The sequence below is a fragment of the Malaya genurostris genome, chromosome 1 (assembly GCF_030247185.1).
Source record: "Malaya genurostris strain Urasoe2022 chromosome 1, Malgen_1.1, whole genome shotgun sequence".
NCBI lineage: Eukaryota > Metazoa > Arthropoda > Insecta > Diptera > Culicidae > Malaya > Malaya genurostris.
This window is the reverse complement of record NC_080570.1, coordinates 137,009,436-137,029,087: the sequence shown is the minus strand read 5'-3', so window position 1 is coordinate 137,029,087 and position 19,652 is coordinate 137,009,436. Positions and strand designations below refer to the sequence as shown.

General features: G+C 37.0%; 2 protein-coding genes across 2 annotated transcripts; both read left to right on the top strand.

Annotated features, from left to right (window-relative positions):
• Positions 1 to 7,383: 7,383 nt before the first annotated feature.
• Positions 7,384 to 9,148, top strand: LOC131425888 (UV excision repair protein RAD23 homolog B). The gene is made up of 3 exons (XM_058588144.1): positions 7,384 to 7,542; positions 7,616 to 8,103; positions 8,171 to 9,148. The coding sequence occupies exons 2-3, from the start codon at positions 7,653 to 7,655 to the stop codon at positions 8,746 to 8,748; spliced, it is 1,029 nt and encodes a 342-aa protein (XP_058444127.1). The 5' UTR covers positions 7,384 to 7,542; positions 7,616 to 7,652; the 3' UTR covers positions 8,749 to 9,148.
• Positions 9,149 to 14,273: 5,125 nt separating this feature from the next.
• On the top strand, positions 14,274 to 15,332 carry LOC131425319 (probable serine/threonine-protein kinase clkA). The gene is made up of 2 exons (XM_058587120.1): positions 14,274 to 14,900; positions 14,957 to 15,332. The coding sequence occupies exons 1-2, from the start codon at positions 14,282 to 14,284 to the stop codon at positions 15,307 to 15,309; spliced, it is 972 nt and encodes a 323-aa protein (XP_058443103.1). The 5' UTR covers positions 14,274 to 14,281; the 3' UTR covers positions 15,310 to 15,332.
• Positions 15,333 to 19,652: the final 4,320 nt, after the last annotated feature.

The following is a 19,652-nucleotide window of genomic DNA, read 5'->3' as shown; positions in this document are numbered from 1 at the left end:
AAGAACTTTCCATCATGGAAAGAACAGAGCATAATAACGATGGATAAAAGGATTTGGAGAGCTGGGTGCCCCTCGTTTGTTCATTCGGCATTAGTGAACAGCTGAGATTGTAATTGAATTTTTAACTGCGGTTGCAAATTGGGATCGTTTGGTTTGGTCCTAATAACGAGCTGGGCTTGGCAAGTAACTTTAATTAACCCGTTTTGCTTCATTTTCAATTGTATATTTATTTAACTTGCAGACAAATAATGAGGCTGTAAAAATTATTCTTTCAGTCATATTGACTATTGTTTTTTTTACCCAACAAGAAATAGATTGAGAGACTTGAAGAAAAGGTATCTCACATATATGAACTTGTTATCTGTGACGTTATAGCGTAAGGGATCATTAACAAACTAGGAAAACCTTTACAAAATTCGTCAAATAGTCAATGTTTTTAGTCAATCATAATTGATAAACATTTTTCGGCTTCTGGTGTGCGATCGATGTTTTTGCTCAGTTTATATTAATGAATATTTATTATTATGAATAAGTACCCGAATTCAATTAACATTCACCTCTAAGTAATGAACAAACCTCCGAAAGAATCCCCACCCAAACTGGTATAGAAGTTGAGAATCATAAATAGATTATTTCATTTTCCATTAGTGAGATCAAAATCTTCAGCACGTGCTTGCATCCCCTTGCTATTACTATGGAATTTCCGAACGGTTTTTTGTTCTGTGGATGCGAAATGATATTCCTAAAACAGTTGCAAAGTCAACGTCAAAACGTGCGACGATTCCAATCTAGGATTCTCACCCCACAAATAACAAATGGATTGCTGGTTATGAAGTGTACGACACTACGCACTTAACCATAATTTTTATAGCTATTATAAAATTCGATCTATATCGGCACTTGCAGCACTTACAATACTATCACCAATATTCGGGATTTTTACGCAACACAGTGAAGGTCGTTTTGATGAAAGATTGATAATAATATTTTCTTGTACCCGTCCGGGGGCCACCAATTTAATATTTGTATATTAAACTTAATTAAAACCGTCATCCCGTCATGCTAAGTCGCGAGTAGTAAAAATTACATTTTTATGCAAATTCACCACCTTGCCGACCACAAGCATGGAAATGTGTCGGACGGTGGGCCGTTCGTGCCATGTGACAGTTAACCGCGCCACCAGCAATACAAAGATGAATATATTATAGTTGGAATACGTCTCTTGTGTGCATTTTAGAGTGGACCCCCCGTTCGCTAAACTGCACAAATACAGGAAATTAATCGCCTGACTACTGTGTGGTTGTACACCGTCAATTTTCAAGAAAAACAAGGGGTAAAATTGAATTTTCTTGTGTCGAGAGGCAACCGGACGACGGTAGTAGGCTGTGTGTTTGCGGTAATAGGCTAAACCGCCCAGCTGATTGATGTCTGGAATGCGTAAATTCGATAATTACATGTCACCCTTGTCGGAGCGCTGTAAAGAAGAAACAAATCATTTACTTATGCAGATTGGGGTTATAATGTTTTACATGACTCAAGTTTTCTCTTGTCGTTGACGTATTCTAATAAGCTCCAGGCAGCTCATTTTGTAAAGGTAACGATCACTACTACCCGAAATACTGACAGCAGGCAGGAACCGGTAAAAATTTTGTAGGCGAAAATGCGTCATTCTCTCACCACGTGACGTCTTGCAAAATAGCTCTTTCTTCTTTTTTTTCAAATGAAGTATTTGATATTCGTCAATCCTGTATGTACATCCAAAAATGTAAACGAGTCTTGAGACCAGCTATATTGAAAGATGAAGCTTTGCATATCACGGCAAAAATTCGGCCGAAACAGAACCGTTCATAACAACTTAGCGAAATTCTCTGCCGGAAACGGTTGTTGCACTTTCCGTTACCAGACCTGTCTTGCCGGAATTCTTCCAACATTCCGGCAAAACCGTCTGGCGTCTTGTTAACGTATCCATTCAACCAGAAATGCTAAACATAGTGGATCTTCCTCCAACTTCGCAAACGCCCATTCATGATTGAATTATAGATCAAACCAAGGGGTAAATCACTCTAAACTTTGTCTGAGCTCAAACAAGTACTACCGGAAGTAAAAAAAATTAGCAGGGATCTCGCTGGATAAGAAAAGTTTAGCCGAGATCGGGAACAGCATTATTTTGACATAAGAAGCAGTCAACGTAGTATTTGTTTCTTTTCTGTTTTTTTTTTCTTTTTGAAACTGCTCAAAGCAGGCAAAGACAATTATTAACATTATCATATTAACAAGATATCCAGCTCTCAAATTTCCGGAACAAATTATTGCAACATTCTTTTTTGTTAGCATGGCGCCCTCAGGCGAGTCCGCATCGAATATCGTACTAGAAGCAGGGAAGAGAAATGTCAAATTCGTGCGCGCCAAAATAGCAGCACTGCGCATCCATAAGCGGACCTTACACGATCATTAAAAGTGTCATTACTAAGTAATGACACTTCTGCTCAAACGCTCGTCATTACTGCATTACTGTACATCATTACTTTTTAACCTTACACGTTCATTATTAATGATGAGTATTTGTAACTATTCCAGCACGGGGCTTGTAACCAGAATAACTTTCCCTCAGCAATTAAAGAATATTAGCAATATTCTTTATCTTCGTTTAGCAGAAAATAAATTTTATTTGCCATTGAAACGTTAAGGTTGGTCATTTCCAGATTTTTTTTTCACGTGCAGTTCTGAAGAGTAGGGATGCCAGGTCATTTTTACAAAAATCTTTGATCAAGCTAAAAACATGTCTGTGAAAATCTGTGCCAGTTGCCCGTACCATAATAGTAGATCAAAATCAATTTGGTGAACAAAAAAAAAAGGTCTCACTACCAACACGCTCTGTACCTTTTTCCTCAACCAATCTGTACTCTGCACTGAACCGACTTGACGTTGCATATTGAGCGTTGAAATTCCATGTCAAATTATAAAGTCATCAATTTCAAACTAGATAAATATATGGAATTGCAATTCAATTGTGGATAAAAAAAAACTATGAAACTTCGTCGTTGAATTGACTCACAATCTTTTGGAATAACATATTTTATCATCTTTTTGTTGTAAGAATTTCATTTTATTACTGAATACAGATTATTACAGATATTTTATACAAAGAATACAGATTTTCTATGAAAATATCTGGCATCTCTGAATACAAATGACGATATTCAGCACTTCCACAAAAACAATAAGAAGAAGAAATAATGTTGGTAATGATGGAAAATCCGGAATTCCATCATTACTCGTGTCATTACTGAACTCGCAGACCTTACACGATCATTAAAAGTGTCATTACTTTTTAGTAATGACACTTTTAATGATCGTGTAAGGGCCGCTATACAATTCACATGATATGTTGAATGTGATGCCGTGCGATGGCGTTGCTGAACTGAAGATTGATTTCGCTCCAAGCTGACAGGGTCTGACGCAGGTCAACTCTTTGTTTACTTGTCATATACTAGGACAGGAACTGACAATTGTTAATCCACTTTTAGGACCAATTTCGGACCAGCTCGTGATTGGTTGAAATTGACATAAGCAAGTACAAGTTGTTGAAATCAATATTACTGCAGGGTGGTAGAAAAAGTGTTGTCAATATCGTCGGTAACAATGTAGCTTGATATTGGATATTTTATTTTTCGGGTCATCTTTTCAAAATTATTAATTTCAATAGGATTTAAGTTCAATTTGTTTTTAAATGTGGAAAGTATACGAGTACATTGACAAACACTAGATGATACAAAAAGAAAACCTGAAATCACGAAGTGTGATATGGACGAAAATATTGATTATATTGGTTGAGAATAGCACCGAAACTTTGGATACTTCTGTATGTTATTATTTTTCTCAAATAGAATATGTTGAATACTTTAGTTAATAAAGCTGCAAAAATTAATTACCCAAAATTGAGTGTTTTACAAAAATTTTAATTAGCTCTTTCAACTAAACGTTTTCTTCAAAACAAACATCTGATCAAAATGAATCCAGAGCTATATTTTTGACCGTTATAACATTTGTCTAAGTGTTTTCAAATGATAAATAATTGCATGTTATAAGGGGAGAAAGTTTTCAGAATGAATAAGTGTCTCTACTGGCAACAGTGATCGCGAGGCATTTATTATTTACAGCAGGGAGCTACCGGAATAAGAAGAGAAATATTTTTCTGGAAAAAGAAGCCAGTTGTCTGGTCCTGTCCTAGGTCATATACTTTTTTGCGAGCTCGAATGAAAGATACACTTCAAACAAGATTAGGCCAAACTGGGTTGGATTAGTTTAAAATTACCCAAACTTATCTAGACTAGTGGAATTAAATGAGATTAGAGAAGATTATTTTGGAATGAAGTGAGTTTATTAGTATGAGATTGTCTAGAGTTTAGAGTGATTTGCCCCTTGGATCAAACGAAGATTCATGATTAAAATATAGACCAAAGTGAACAATGACACAAGACACGATTCACGCGTGATTTGTTGAAAACAGTGGTGCCAAAAAGATACCAGCAAAAAAGGAATCCGAAAAGAACCAAACAAACCGTCAAACGTTGAACCAAACGAAAAAAGTAAATAAACATTGTTTGTTGCTGACAAATTTAAGAGAAGTATTGTTATCCAATATGAAAAAGTTAACCAAAGAATTTAATTTAGGAAATGTTAAAGAAAGGATTTTGTTTAGAAAAGATTTTTTTTATTAATAGTTTAGATAATCAAGTAACATGGATCAAGGTACGTGTATACTGAACCAAAAACATGGTCGAAATTATTTCTATAGTAATAAGTTTCAACTAGAATTGGTTTTTTTATACTGACCATAACTGGAGAGTTTATCAAACGTTTGCTCAACTTTACTTTATCTAAAATCGATACGAAATCAGCTTGACATACACGATTAACACTTTATCAGAGGAATAATACCGATTGGAACATAAACCTCTTGTTGTTGTTTTCTGAAACGCTCAAATTCGTAACAGACTCGTAAACTGGAATAGTTCCAACCAAGTCCTACTTCGGAACCAAGTCAAAACCAAATTATCACGTTCATAACAGAAGTCCAGCCTAAAATTTTCTGTTCATTCGCCGGAATTAAGTTTACAAAATTTTCTTCATTTATCTCTTAAGTTTCAAACCAAATTCCGGTATTTAAATTTCAAATCAAGAGTCATTTGATGTTCGCCAAATTAACCTGATTGCCAATGCATATAACAGAAAGATTGTCTAGTGGCCGGGGCCCCAGTTTGACGAATTTTCTCTCCGCGTGTCTTTAACTATAACGTGGACTCTACCCAAAACTGCCCAATTTCGAGTACTTTCCACCTAGCTTCAGGGTTTCGTTCAATAAGCTGAATTTAGGTAAAGTGATTCTGAGTAGTTTCTATAAGACACGCGAAAGTGAGTTATCTACTCACTAATGTGTTATATTTACTCAACATATGAGTCGTGTTGACTCAATTTCAGGTTAAATGCGATTTATTTACTTTTAGCTTATTGAACAACATTCGCGATGTTGGGTGGTTTTTCTCCTTTAGTTTTGACAACAATGAAAAGAGCGAAAGAAAGAAAAAAATCAAAACAACTCAAAATAAAGTTTAAAAAAGAAGATTCTGAATAATGTTCCACAATTTAAGAGCAACATAACTTTTGTTTAAGGTAGCGCTTCGCCGTGGTCACGGGAGTACGCTGCCTATCCCGGGGTTTCACGCACTTTACCCAAAATTGTGAGAAAACGGGGAAGAAAACGGAAATTCCAAGAACATACGATTCTAGATAATTAATTTTTCTATCGATTCGTATATAAATTGTGCCTGACAAACATTTTTATCGAAAGATTTCGTGCGAGTTATAAAAATAAATGAGTTTTTCCTTATTCTTTCGCACGCACACAATGTCAACGCATGCATTGGGGTGTGCAAAATGCTACATGCGGTAGACGCTAACAACATTTCTTTTGTTTTCGTTGTCCGTTCTCTCTGCGTAAACGTTGAATATAGATGAGTAGAAAATGTAAGTAAGTGTTACTACTTTGTAAAATAATTTCTATTCATGTTTTAGTAGAACCAGAAATCAGTAATGATTTTCATCGCTACTAGCTTTGACGCTTTGTTGAAAACGTAGCACATCCCTACATATGCGAGTTGTTTATAGCGAGAAAAGGAAAAAAGAAAACCAAATTTTAACAAAACTCGCACGAAATCTCGCAAAAGAAAAGCTTTCTAACTGTAATTTTTCGCCAAATGCATAGTAAAATCATTTACCTACAATCGTATGTTTTTGATTTTTCGTGAATCGGGTTAGAATTTTAGAAATTTGCAATTTAGGGTGAAATTTCGGCGACAAAGCAAGAGGAAGCAGTGAGTTGTCTTGCTTCGACCTGACCACGGCGAAGCGCTACCTTAAGGCGGTTTAAGGCCTCTATCGATAACAGACATTTTTTTATTTTTTTTAAAGATGCGAGCCTGCATATGAACTGGGTGCAAGATTTTGATTGAGCAGCGTGACGAATACTCGCAGATATCAACTACGATACTACGGTCGACACTATTTTGAGTACCGCATTCACATCACGACACTATTTTGGGTGGTACATCCACATCACCGCTAAATTTTTATTTTGCTGTTGGTTGAGCAATTTGTGACGAAATTGTCAACAGTTCCGTGTTCCGTGTTATTTAATTGCATGGTAGAATATGTTTGTTGTCAATTAGTTGTTCTTTAGTATAGATGCACCGTTACAATTCTGCTAGCAAAACAATGAAAGTAGCTACATTCACAAAATCTAATACGAATGATTATCCATATTTGAATAGAAAGCATGTTAGTTTTGTTCGTATTCATGTCCTCATATTATGTCGACATTACCCACCTTCAAAATATGTTAAAAAAAAAATTTAGTATATTTTTTATAATAAAACAGTATGTGATATATTTTCAATTTGGCCTTTTTTAATGGAATTTTTATCCTGAACCTAAAATTTAAAAACAAAACTTCAAATCGAATTATTCAGTTTGGTTTGTTTCTGCGCAGTCAAACGAAGAAAATTGACAATTTCATTTAGCGTTTTATCGATAAATCGCAAACATGTAAATGAAATCAACTTTTCTCCAACTAATTCACATTCAATAAAAGCAAAAGCCGACTGATGATGAACGCATTGAATTTTATTATGTTCACCTTCACTTGGATTTGAATCGGATCATATTTTCCTGTACACCCCTGTCACGAACTTAACGTCTGATCGTGACGCCAATCATTCCGCATATAGATTGTCCACTCCCTCGTTCGCAGTGAATCGTCTGTCGTGGACCGAACGCGTGAGCAGTTCACAAGTACAAAGTTTACTTTAAAGACCTTGCGTCAGAGCGAGATAGCAGCTATTTGCCAGCACAATCAGCATTCTTCGCTGCCAGAACTGTCATATTGGAAATTATGAAAATCATTTGCGAGTGCGAATTTTGACCCGAAAAACGGAACAAAAATTGCGTTTTAGCGAGCATAACAGGATAATTTTCTCCCGATAGGTATGTTTTTATAAACCTAATGAAAGTTACAGCATTCGTGATTAAAATTGTTTCTTTCACCGACCATTTATAGCTACTATTTCCAGTTGGACGGTGAGGCTTCCAGCGCAATGAAAATCACCATCAAAACACTGAAACAGGAGGCGTTCCACATCGAGGTGGACGTCGAGAAGGACACGGTGCGAACACTGAAGGAAAAGTTCTTCCAGGAAAGCAAACAGGACTATCCGGTGGAGAGGCAGCGACTCATCTATCTCGGCAAGATTATGGAAGACGACCATCCGCTCAGTCAGTACAATTTGGATGACAAAAAGTTTGTTGTGGTTATGAACAAAAAACCAACGACCGCTCCGGCGGAACCGGCAACGACCGCGACAACAACCGCACCATCATCGTCATCGGCTAGTGCTGCGAAAAAAGAAACCAGTGATGCAACCCCGACACCAGCTGCCACTCCTGCCGCGGTAGAAAAGTCCAAGGAAGAAGAGAAACCGAAGGAGGTCACAAAACCGGACGAACCGCAGCAGGATGATCTTCAGATTAAAATTCAACGAATAACTGGTACTTGTTGAAGTTTATTTTAACTGGAAGCATGTGGTTTACATTGATTTTTTATAATTATTTTTAGAAATGGGATACTCGGAGGAAGAAGCCCGAATTGCTTTGGAAATTTGTGACAACAATCCGGATCGGGCGGTCGAATACCTCCTGTCCGAAATAGCAACCAGTTCTTTGGGTGGCAGCAGTGGTGGAGGCGGCGGCAGTGGTGGTGCTTCCACTGGCAACACTGGTTTGCTGGGTTCAACCCAGGAAAGCCGGTTAGCGTTTCTCCGAGGACACCCAACTTTCCTGGAGATGAAACGTCTTTTGCAGGAAGATCCCAGTCTGTTGCCGCATTTACTTCAGAAAATTCAGTCCAGCAATCCGGACCTGATGCGTATCATTTCGGAGAATCAGGTGGAGTTTTTGACCTTGATCAATGAGGAATCAGACGGACCGGAGGGCCGATCGGCAGTTCCACGTGAGCTGGAAACGACGGCCGCTGCAATGGTGGACAGTCTGAGCCAGGCCGACATGGAAGCCATCGATCGGCTGAAGGCCCTCGGTTATCCGGAGCATTTGGTCATCCAAGCCTACATAGCTTGCGAGCGCAACGAGTACCAGGCGGCTAACTTCCTCGTGCAGAACCCGGACGATGACGATTAGAGACGGATGGGAAAGCAAGCGTGCGCAGTCAGTCGCAAGTATGCTTTCTAATTTTTTCTTCTATTTGCTTAAAGAAGAGATTCTATATTGTACACAGTTCATCAGTTGATTTTTGTTTTTAAAAGAAACAGTCTCGTTTTAATGCTTTGAGCTGTAACTTCTGCTAAACAGCGCATAATGAAAAAAAAGAAAAATGCAAACAGCATACATTTATCAGTTTTCCAGTTGAAGCTACTAAATTTTCATATCTGATATTTACGGTTCGTAGCTAGACCTTTTGCAGAAAACAAACCAATAGTAACCCCCTAATAAATCTAATTTTTAGCTCTACGAAAAAAAATTGTCTACACGAATACTTTTGCCCAAAATAAACTAAGAATTATATTGCTTCTGGGAAAAAGGGGGTTCTTTCTGTTGAACGGTAATATCACTGCCATCTCTTAGAAATAAATGCCTGTAAAATTCAGCTCTCAAAAATCTCCGCGTTGGTTAGAAGCTCACATTCGCTCCAAGTAACTTAACTGCCTTTTGCCGTTTGCTCTTCAAAATATCCAACGAAAGAAATTCTCATCCGGGGAATGGCTGTTCGGAAATACAATTTGATCAAAACATAGCTTTTTGACTAATCAAATTGGTGCTGGTGTTTACTGTCGAGAAAAAAAATACTTCTCTTATTTGATACATTGAAAACTGTATTCAATTCTGGTATGGTGTTTGATATATACTTCTGCTACCAATCTGTTTCGTATTTATTGTTTTGACAAACTGTTGAAAAACTTAAACGATTCTTCTCGTAACATTTAAGTGAAAATTCGTTTGTTTCAAATATAGACCTGATGTAGTTTATTTGGTAAATATGATAAATCATTTTTAGATGTCAAACCTTGTGAATACTTGTTTTTGACAAATTTTCAAAACACGATTTTAATATTTGTTGTTGTACATAGCAGTCCAGAAAACGTTTGATAATTTGACAATTTTTTCATCATTTTAGTAGAATTTTCATTCCAATTGTAACGTCTATGGATAACAAGAGCGGGCCTAGGTTGCTACCTTACGGTACTCTGGAAGTAAAGATCGAAGCTTAAAAGATGCTATTGGATCATTGATCAACGTAACCGACAAATCATTCTTACCTCAATTTTCGCTCGATTTCCCGTAAATAACTGAACGTAACCGGCTCAGGAGAAATAAAATAAAATAAATGACTTAATCGATAAAACAGTTTTTTTCGCTAAATTTTCTCCGAGATGCCTGCTCGATTTCTAAAATCTTAGTTTTTTGAAAAGTTTACGAGACTCGTGGCGAACACTTCAGACAGGGTTGGAAAAGTTTGTATATCCGAAAAAAATCTGCAGTCAGCAAGTATGTCTTTTATTATTTTAGTGTTCTGTAAGTAGCAGAAACTTTACGTCTGCTTAGCGGTTCAAATTGAACTGCCGAGTTTAGCACTAAGCAGTTCAATTTGAACTGCTCTGCACTGATGAGTCAAAGACGAAACGTAAAAATAATAAAAACGGTTATGTGCCCTAGCACAAAATTTGGCTAACCCCTAAATGAAGTATGTCTTGCTGGCTACCATTTCTCTATCAAGTATGATACGCTAAAGTGAGCAAAAAAAACAGATCGCGACAATTTCAAAAGTCTGTAAATTTTGACAAAAGTCTGCGAAAAACTCGATTTTCAAAAGTCTGCACAACAAAACATGTCTGCAGCACTATGTACGAAATCTGCAAAATTACAGACAAATCTGTACATCTGGCTTCTCTGCTCATCAACAACAATTCCAAACATTTAATCCAAAATGTTGGCAGTTTTGTTGGCTTTACATTGTGATTGACAGGTCGTTTGCTCGTTTGGAACTGTAAGCCGTCATCCCAAACGAACAGCTGTCGTCTAACTGGGTATAGTCACTATAGCCTATGTATCACATCATTGTTGGGCATAATCAACTACAAGACTGGCTAATTTATTCATCCTTCATTTCTCTCTCTATGCTGCTATTCATGTTTTAAACTCTTTTACTCTATATTTACTCTACAACCGCCATTGATAAAGTTAGTTTGTTAGCCAATCATCAAGTAAAACAAGAAATTTTTTCACTATTCATCCTGTAATTCCGCAATCAGATGTCGGATCCACAGTAGCGTTCTATGAGACCATAAAGCCCGGAATATAATGTCGTTTTCGCTTGATGCCAAACCTAACCCCGTTTCCACTCTAACTGCTGTCAAACCGTTTGTTTGAAGCCAGTTTCGAACCTAGTTTCAACGTTGTTGAACTGAAAATCGAGTCAGTTTCGAACCTGGTTTTTATATCAGGTTTGCTCAAACACTCGTTGCTAAGTGCGAAATCAAAACAGTTTCGTGAAAAGTGTTTGTTTGATGAAACTACCCTGGGTCAGTTTCAGTTCTCTCAAGCGAAAACGACATAAGTTTGTGAAATTCGTTTCCGCCGCTCCTGCGAATTTATTCATTTTTAGAACACAAAAAAACGAAAAATAAGGTTCGAAAGTGACACGATTTTCAGTTCAACAATGTTGAAACTAGGTTCGAAACTAGCTTCAAACAAACGATTTGACAGCAGTTAGGATAAAAACTGGGTTGGATTTGACATCAAGCGAAAACGACATTAGACAAACTGAGACTTACTTACAGAAGCCTGGCAGGATTTCAACAGTTGTCAAATGGATGGATTCCTTCATTTCTACTGATTCGCCTTATTTGATTTCCACCATGGATGTTGTTTATTCAACCAAACATGTGTTAAAAATATTGAGACCAGATAAATATTACTTCATTTCTGGTTTTGAGTGATTCAGCAACAATTTGCTAAGAACAAGCAATCGAATCAAGAGATAAAGTGTGAAAATGTCGAACCGAATTGGAACGGTCTGGTATCGCAAGAATCCGGCTGGAATAGAACCGTTTATAGTCGCTGGGCGAAATTTTCTGCCGGAAACGGTTATGACACTGTTGTCAGATTCTTGCCGGAACTCTTACAGAATACATCTTCTTCTTCGTTATCTTCTTCTTCTTCAATTTAGCACATTTTGGTACTGATTTGCAGTTGAATTTAAATCAACAATTTTGTTTCAATTACCTCTTCAAGTGTAACGTCTTTGACGATATGGGTTCTGTTCCAACTGGATTTTTGCCATACAAGACTGGCAGAACCGTTTTGTATGTGTTCTACTTTTGACTTTTCTGTTATGATTATTTTTTTTTTGCATTGAAAGTTTTGATGAAAATCAATTGCTTTTATTTCCCTTTACTGGAGGGACGGTATTTGAGCTCGGAACTCGACTTGTAACTCTGGATCGCGTTTATTAACACTCCAAATATCAAGCCTCAAAAAAAGTTGGAACGGTAACTTTGAGCTGTCATAGCTCAGCTGTTTTTCAACGAATCTCAATAAATTTTACACCATCGAATTTTGTGAAGTTCGTAGATTGATTTCAAAACTTTGTAGCAGACGATTGGTGAAGGAAAACCAATGAAAATTTGATTTTTCCCGTTCCAAGTTTTTTTTCACGCGCCCAATATGCCCTATCTGCTATCCAATTTTCTTTCCTTTGGCATAATCGTCGCATAGAAAATATTGAATACTTCAACTTTACCGAGTTATAACTTTGTTGTTAGTCAACCGATCTTCAAAATTTGTTCACCATTGAAAAGGTACTACTTCCATAAATAAAATGCACTGAAAAAAACTAAAAATAGGGTTGTCTACCCAAAGTTATAATGAAAACTGTAGATAGATGACCTAAGAAAAGATGAGACTTTTTACCATGGTCGTAAATATCTCGAAATTCAAAGCGATGACTTATATATTTTTATACATCATTCGATTTCTAGTGATACCAGCTACAATTTTCGCTCAACTACCATTCCTGCACAATCAAAAGAAAACATTAAACAATCGATGAATTTATAAATATATATGAATTTTTCATTTTTTTCACATGTTTGTATTAAACTCAAAAATTAAAGAGATGACATGTACATTTTTTATTCAAAATATTGGAATCATTACCAGAAACAATGTATTGATGATCAAAATTATATATCCGTTCAAAGAATCTCAAGAGATTTGGTACAAATACAGGGAATTTCTATTATTGGGAAAATTTTGCAAAAAAAAACCAAATCAAAACTTTGAAATTTTATGACATATATTTTTTATTATTTTAGTTGGAAATTTATTATGAACAAAATTTACAAAAAAAACTGAAACTTGGATTTCACTGAAAATCTTAAAAATTTTGGTAAATATACCTAAACTCTAAAAATAATTATGTTTTTGTATTGGACAAAAGATCTAAACAATTTTTATGCAGGTTTCATAGTTCGAATCACACGTCTCCACACGAAAAATAAACTAAAATTCACTTCTAATCAGCATATTATCACAATCACAGAAATGAGAAATAGTTAATTTTCGAAAAAAAATTGACGGGAGTGAAAAATTTTCGCGTCAAACGCACACGCCTGCTGCGATTCGTTTTTTTTTTTGAAATTAGAAGCAATGGTTTCGATTACGGATTTTTTTCATTTTTCATTGTGTTTGGGTCCGAGAATTTGCATATCCGACTACCTCTACAAACAACCTGTCAAATCCAGTATAAAGCTTAAGAAATATCCAAAATTTCTGATGAGAGTTCAGGGATATAAAATGATTTCTTGCGTGTTCTCCATGCGCTTTCTTCAGATAAAAAGGTAAAAATTCATTTTTATTCCTTCTAATCAACCGAGAAAACGATGAGAATCTATTGCAAAGATCAAATAATCAGGGGAACGATCCTCTTTAACCATTACCTCTGTTTCCGATGTCGTTTAGACTTTTTTCTCCATGGAGAGGCCCGGAAAGATTAATCTTTCTGGTGTGGTTATTTGACCTGCATGCTCAATGAAATACGAATCGACTGAAAAATCAATGCAAAAAAGGAACGTACTTTGTTTACTCTTGCCATTTATTCATTCTAAAGACATCATATGATCGCACGCAGCTTTACTATTCTTTCGAAAGACCAAGCATAAATCGCCGACTAAAATTGATTAATAGAATAAAACCAATCGATCCTTCACGGAACTCAGCAGTAGTCAATGGAGAGGAACTGGTCCTCTGCCGGCGAAAACCGGTAGCAGACTAGTTGATTTCTCACGTCTGTCTGATTCTCAACAATACAAACTAAATTTCGAAAAGTTGACCCCAAATGACAGATAACTGTATGGCGAAAATGTGCCCCTTCGTTTGGACTTCGATCGAAGCTAAACGGATCTTCATTGCAGCGATGACACCTCGTGATTGAAACGAAGACAAATTAGAGCCGCGACTAATTGTCAATGTTGCGTGTTCTCGGTGACGATGACGAAGCCAATACTCTAACCCATGAAAGATCGAGTCGGAAGACGCCGGTTCTGGATCATTGAACATCGCACTTGTGCACACACTGGAAACGTATAAATATCCGTAGGGTTTCTACCCCGTATGGTCAGTCGTCGTCGGTGTCGGTGTCAGATAGGGTCGATCCATGAAGATCATGAGTTCGAGTAAAGTGATTTTGTGCCTTATAGGACTACAGTTAGTTGCGGCACAAACATACGCAAACAGTTACCCGTACAGTACGGCAATCATAACGGAATCTAAGCTACTGAAAGGTATCTCTGGAAAGACATCTAATCAGGGAGGAAAGAATTTACGTGATTTTAATCGGGATCATGTGTACGACGAGGGTGGAAAAATCAACTCGGGAGCGGATGCCGTGCGTTACCATGCGTTGGATAATCAGTTGAACGGTCACAGAATTGCCGATTCCTCCAAGGGTGGTTCGGTGGATAAAGTGAAATTATTGACTGGTGAAAATTTTGAAGCAGATAAGTCCCACAATCGAAAACAAGTGAAATCAGGGTTTTCGAATTCCTATCACAAGGATGAGAACGGTAGTAAGACTTCGTACTACGAGGACTCCGACGATCGCGGAGGGAAGCAGGTGTTTGATAACAGACAAAATGTGAGAAACAATTACAACGATCATTTGTACGACAAGGAGTTACGGAATGATCAACTTCGGGATCGACACGATGACCGGTACGGTGGAACGGAACTCCGTGGGATTCGTGATTATCACCATCAGGCGGCAGCTGACCGAGGTAAGACCCAGGTACGTCACTAAGAACGCAATTTAAAACAATTCCTTCCATTACAGGTAATCTTCACGACTATCGTAATGGTTTTCGTGACGAACAGGATCACCACATCGATGAGTACGGGATCGAATTTTATCCCGGATTACCACCATTGATTCCCGTTCGTAACTCGGACGACTTGTTCCAACGGCGTAGTTACTATGAACCCCGACCAATGTTCGCAACGGGATCACATCGATCCGGGCCTATTACGGTCTATGAAGATCCCAGGGAGTATCTGTACGATCATCGGCACCCACCGACAAACAACCGAAGGGACGGAACACTGTTTCGTCGATTTGACGATGACCTAGCAGAGCGAACGAGAATTATTTTCAGACCCAGTCCGTTGTTGAACTACAGGCGATACTAATTGATTTGGTGTGTTGGTTTACTGTGTTGAACATCCTTAAGTTCCAATCATTTGGAGTTTTGTCGTGTCAAACATAATAAATATTAGTGATACATAATTCGCGTTTGTCGTACTTATTTGAATGCAATAGTTTTCATTTTTAAAGTCGATTATCCCTTCCCTATCGCCCTATCGTAGAAGTCACTTTGACTAGTTTTTATTTATTTGCCACTCGTGTTACAAGTGCAGCAATATTTTAAAATCTTGTGAATTACTTGAATGTACAAGAAGCGTCATGGTTGACATAAATTTCCATGTAGGAGAATATAAAAATATGTGTTGTCATTGACACAGGTAATTTAGCTTTTGGAAAAAGGTAAGATTTCGATTACAAATTTCTCACTGAAATAATGCATTACGGAATTATTGAAAGGTTAATATTCCCAGATGGCTGTCTTATTTTCAAAACATTTCGCACTACAAGGTGCAATTCAAAAGTTCCGCCCTCCTAGTGTCGCCATCTGTCTGATATTTTTATCCGTAAATTGTGTATCCTTCAGTCTCTTGAATGTTGGATTCCTAGGTCTATTTCGTATTGTTTCAAAGTATGCGGAACAAATCGAGCACCGAGCTTTCTGAGACCCAAGTTTTCTTTTAAAATACAATAAATAGACGCTGCGGATATTGAATTCCGATTCCATAGATTTGAGCGATGATTGCGGTTCTTTTTAAATGAATTCACGCACAATTTCCGGGTTTTTTTTCGTTCACACCTTTTGGCCGGTCCGAACGTTCGTCATCTTCCCAGTCCTCTCGTCCTTCTTGAAAACGTTTGAACCACTCATGAATACGGCTACGAGATAGACAATCATCGCCATAAACTTGTTTTATCATTTGATGAGTTTCGGTAAAAATCTTACCAAGTTTCAAATAAAGCTTAATGTTGGCTCTTTATTCGATGCTCATTTTCCATCCGACACTACAAATGTAGTGTCACATTTAGCGCCATATCTCAATTTTATACGGAAACGCTGGAGGATACACAATTGACGGATAAAAATTCCTGACAGATTGCGACACTAAGAGCCGCGCTGTTTAAAAAGTCCTGGAACGTTTCAATTGTACCTTGTATAATCCGTAAACTGTGGAATATATGAAATTAAAAAAAAAAAAAAATGAGATTTACAAAAAACAAACTTTACTGCGATTCTCACACATTTCTACAAATATATCCGTACATACTATATCCGTGTGCGTTATAAAGACGTAAAATTGCTCAATATCGCGAAAAAAAAATTGGCTGTGCGTTTAGTAATTTGACAGATCTGTCACACACATACTGATATACTTGTATAGTCAGTATACGAAATAATAAAAAGTGCAAGCCGCGTCAAGATTGTTTACGTTTCTCATTCTAACCACATTTTTTTTCGAATTCTGTATATTTCATAGCTTATCAATTATGGTGAAACATTCGGGAAAAAGCTTTAAGACAAACAGTTCCCGAGTTGATGTTTAATATTTTTTTTTGTGTTTCTAGTTTCCAAAGATATTGATCTGTAACGAAGAATGAACAATTTAGCAACAGGCGATTGTGAGAGCATTTTGGTTATAAATTGAGTGACTAATTAACCGTCTTAAACAACATACTCCCTCATATTAGTCAACTAAACATAACCATACATAGTTAGTGCATGTTTTACAAGCGAACAAAACGTGTCGTAAGCCCACTGCACTCAACCACTGAACATATCAATCTTGACGTTGACCGAAGTCGATTGATCGTCTGAATCGTGTTTAATGCATGCGTTTCCTGATGAAAACAAACCAATCTCATTTGCATTTGTGATTGTAAGTGAGCTGTCAGAATACTCAATAGAAGAGAAAATATACAAAGATAAACTGCGTATACGCCCTAATGAAAAATCAACCGAGATATTCCATATTTCTACACTCAGGCAACAGGATCTTTGAAAGGCATGAAACAATTTATCTGGATTTAATCTGGTTCGTTAGAGTGTCTGGCGAGAAAAAAACTGGCATTTGCTAGATAAATCTGGCAACCTGGCAACGCTGGTCATGAGAACAAATTATGACTCTCATGCATTAAGATTATAAATGTATTGAATAAGTTAGTCTTTTGACATGAAAGGAAATTTTTCATAAGATAGTCTTATCAAAGATAAATAATAAAGACATGTATGTGCTTACAAATATTTTTAAAAAATCTGGTCTGTTCCCAGTACTTTCTAAAATGACCGCACTCACCGCTTGGTGAAGCGCGAGATTATTTGCATTGTTATCATTTCGACCAAAGTGTGCCATGAAATCTCAATATATACAAATAAGCTAACGTATCGAAAGGGTTCTCACGGTTTGACATTTGCATTATGAATGCGATGATGGGAACTCAGCAGTGCAACCAATTTATCACCATTGGTGCCAGTTTCACGGAGGACCGTAGATGTGCGCCAAAAAAAGATCGTGACTGTCATGTCTGCAAATTCGTTTGTGGTCTTATGAAATACACAAAAATTTTGGAATGAATTTCATTGGTCACGTTTTATGATAATCATTTTATAAAAATAGTAAATTTTGTTGTGTATTTTGATTCAGAACTTGTTTTGTTTTATATTTCATAAATCAACTTTTAAAACATATTTTGAAGATATTTCCATTCTGAAAACTAATCACATTACATATAATGGCGATTTCAAGAATTCATGATTCACGAGTGGCAAATGCATGACGTATCTCCGAAAAGCCCTCTCCAAAGTAAAATTTAACATTTGGTTTCAGCACTGGGATAGAAAAATTCGCGAGATCAATTAAGTTATAAATTCTGGCTGCCTTGAAGTAACCGGAAAGTTAGGGTCCGAACTTGCCCCTCGATCGCATTTTGTCAATGAAGGAATCATAAAAAAAAAAATGACACTTTCACATTAGAGACTATTGATGATTTACATAAAGTGAATAGTGTTAGTGTTTATAAAAATCTCTAGCCCTTACCCACATTGTCGAAATGACGGAATAAGCAATAAGTTCCTAATCGACTGCTCGTTTCTGGGTGCTCGATCAATCCGACTGACAGTGACATTATAAATGTCATCGAATTTTCGCTTATTTTATGAATGCGTTATGTCGTTTTCGTTAAAAAAAATGAAACTGACCCAGGGTAGTTTCTTCAAACAAACACTTTTCACGAAACTGTGTTGATTTCGCACTTAGAAACGAGGGTTTGAGCAAACTGACTCGATTTTCAGTTCAACAACGTTGAAACTAGGTTCCAAACTGGCTTCAAACAAACGGTTTGACAGCAGTTAGAGTGGAAACTGGGTTAGGTTTGGCATCAAGCGAAAAGTGTAAAAGTTAAGCGACTTACGCCAGCACTCCAGCTAGAGTAATGGATGATGCTGATGTAGGTAGGTCTTTCTGTTAACTTCCAGCGATTTTGAACAGTTTATGCTGGAATTTAGAACAATCGGTTATTTACTAGTTATGTATATCCGAAAAACTTGAAGATATAAATTTATATGTTCAGTTATATAAATGTTTTAGTTAGAAATAAACTGAAAATCAGCACGAAAACGTGCAAAATCGAAAGCCGCACTACGCACTGAGGGAGCGATGAACATAGTAGATCAAAAGAGCAGTTCTAACGGCATCAAAAATAACAACATATAGAATTTTCGGGCCGATTAAATGTATTTTTGCCTTTCTCATATAGAAAGGTTATGCAATCACTGTGAAAACCGACTTTTGAACCGAGGCCCGGAGGGCCGAGTGTCATATACCATTCGACTCAGTTCGTCGAGTACGCAAAATGTCTGTGTGTGTATGTGCGTATGTGTGTATGTAACGTTTTTTTGCACTAACTTTCCTCGGAGATGGCTGAACCGATTTTCACAAACTTAAATTCAAATGAAAGGTCTTGTGGTCCCATACAAAATTCCTGAATATTATTTGAATCCGACTTCCGGTTCCGGAATTATGGGGTAAAATGTGCAAAAAAATGTGAAAATAAGTGCACTAACTTTTCTCAGAGATGCCTGAACCGATTTTCACAAACTCGGGTTCAAATGAAAGGTCTTGTAGTCCCATACAAAATTACTGAATATTGTTTAGATCCGACTTCCGGTTCCGGAGTTATGGGGTAAAATGTGCAAAAAAATGAAAATATGTTTTCTAGCTTTTCTCATAGATGTCGCGAGCGGTTTTCATAAACTTAGGTTCAAATGAAAGGTCCTGTGGTCCCATACGTAATTCTTGAATTTCATCTGGATTCGACTTCCGGATCCGGAAATAGAAGGTAAAGTGTGTTAAAAATTGTATACCATCACTGAAAAGGGCGAAAACCCGTAAAA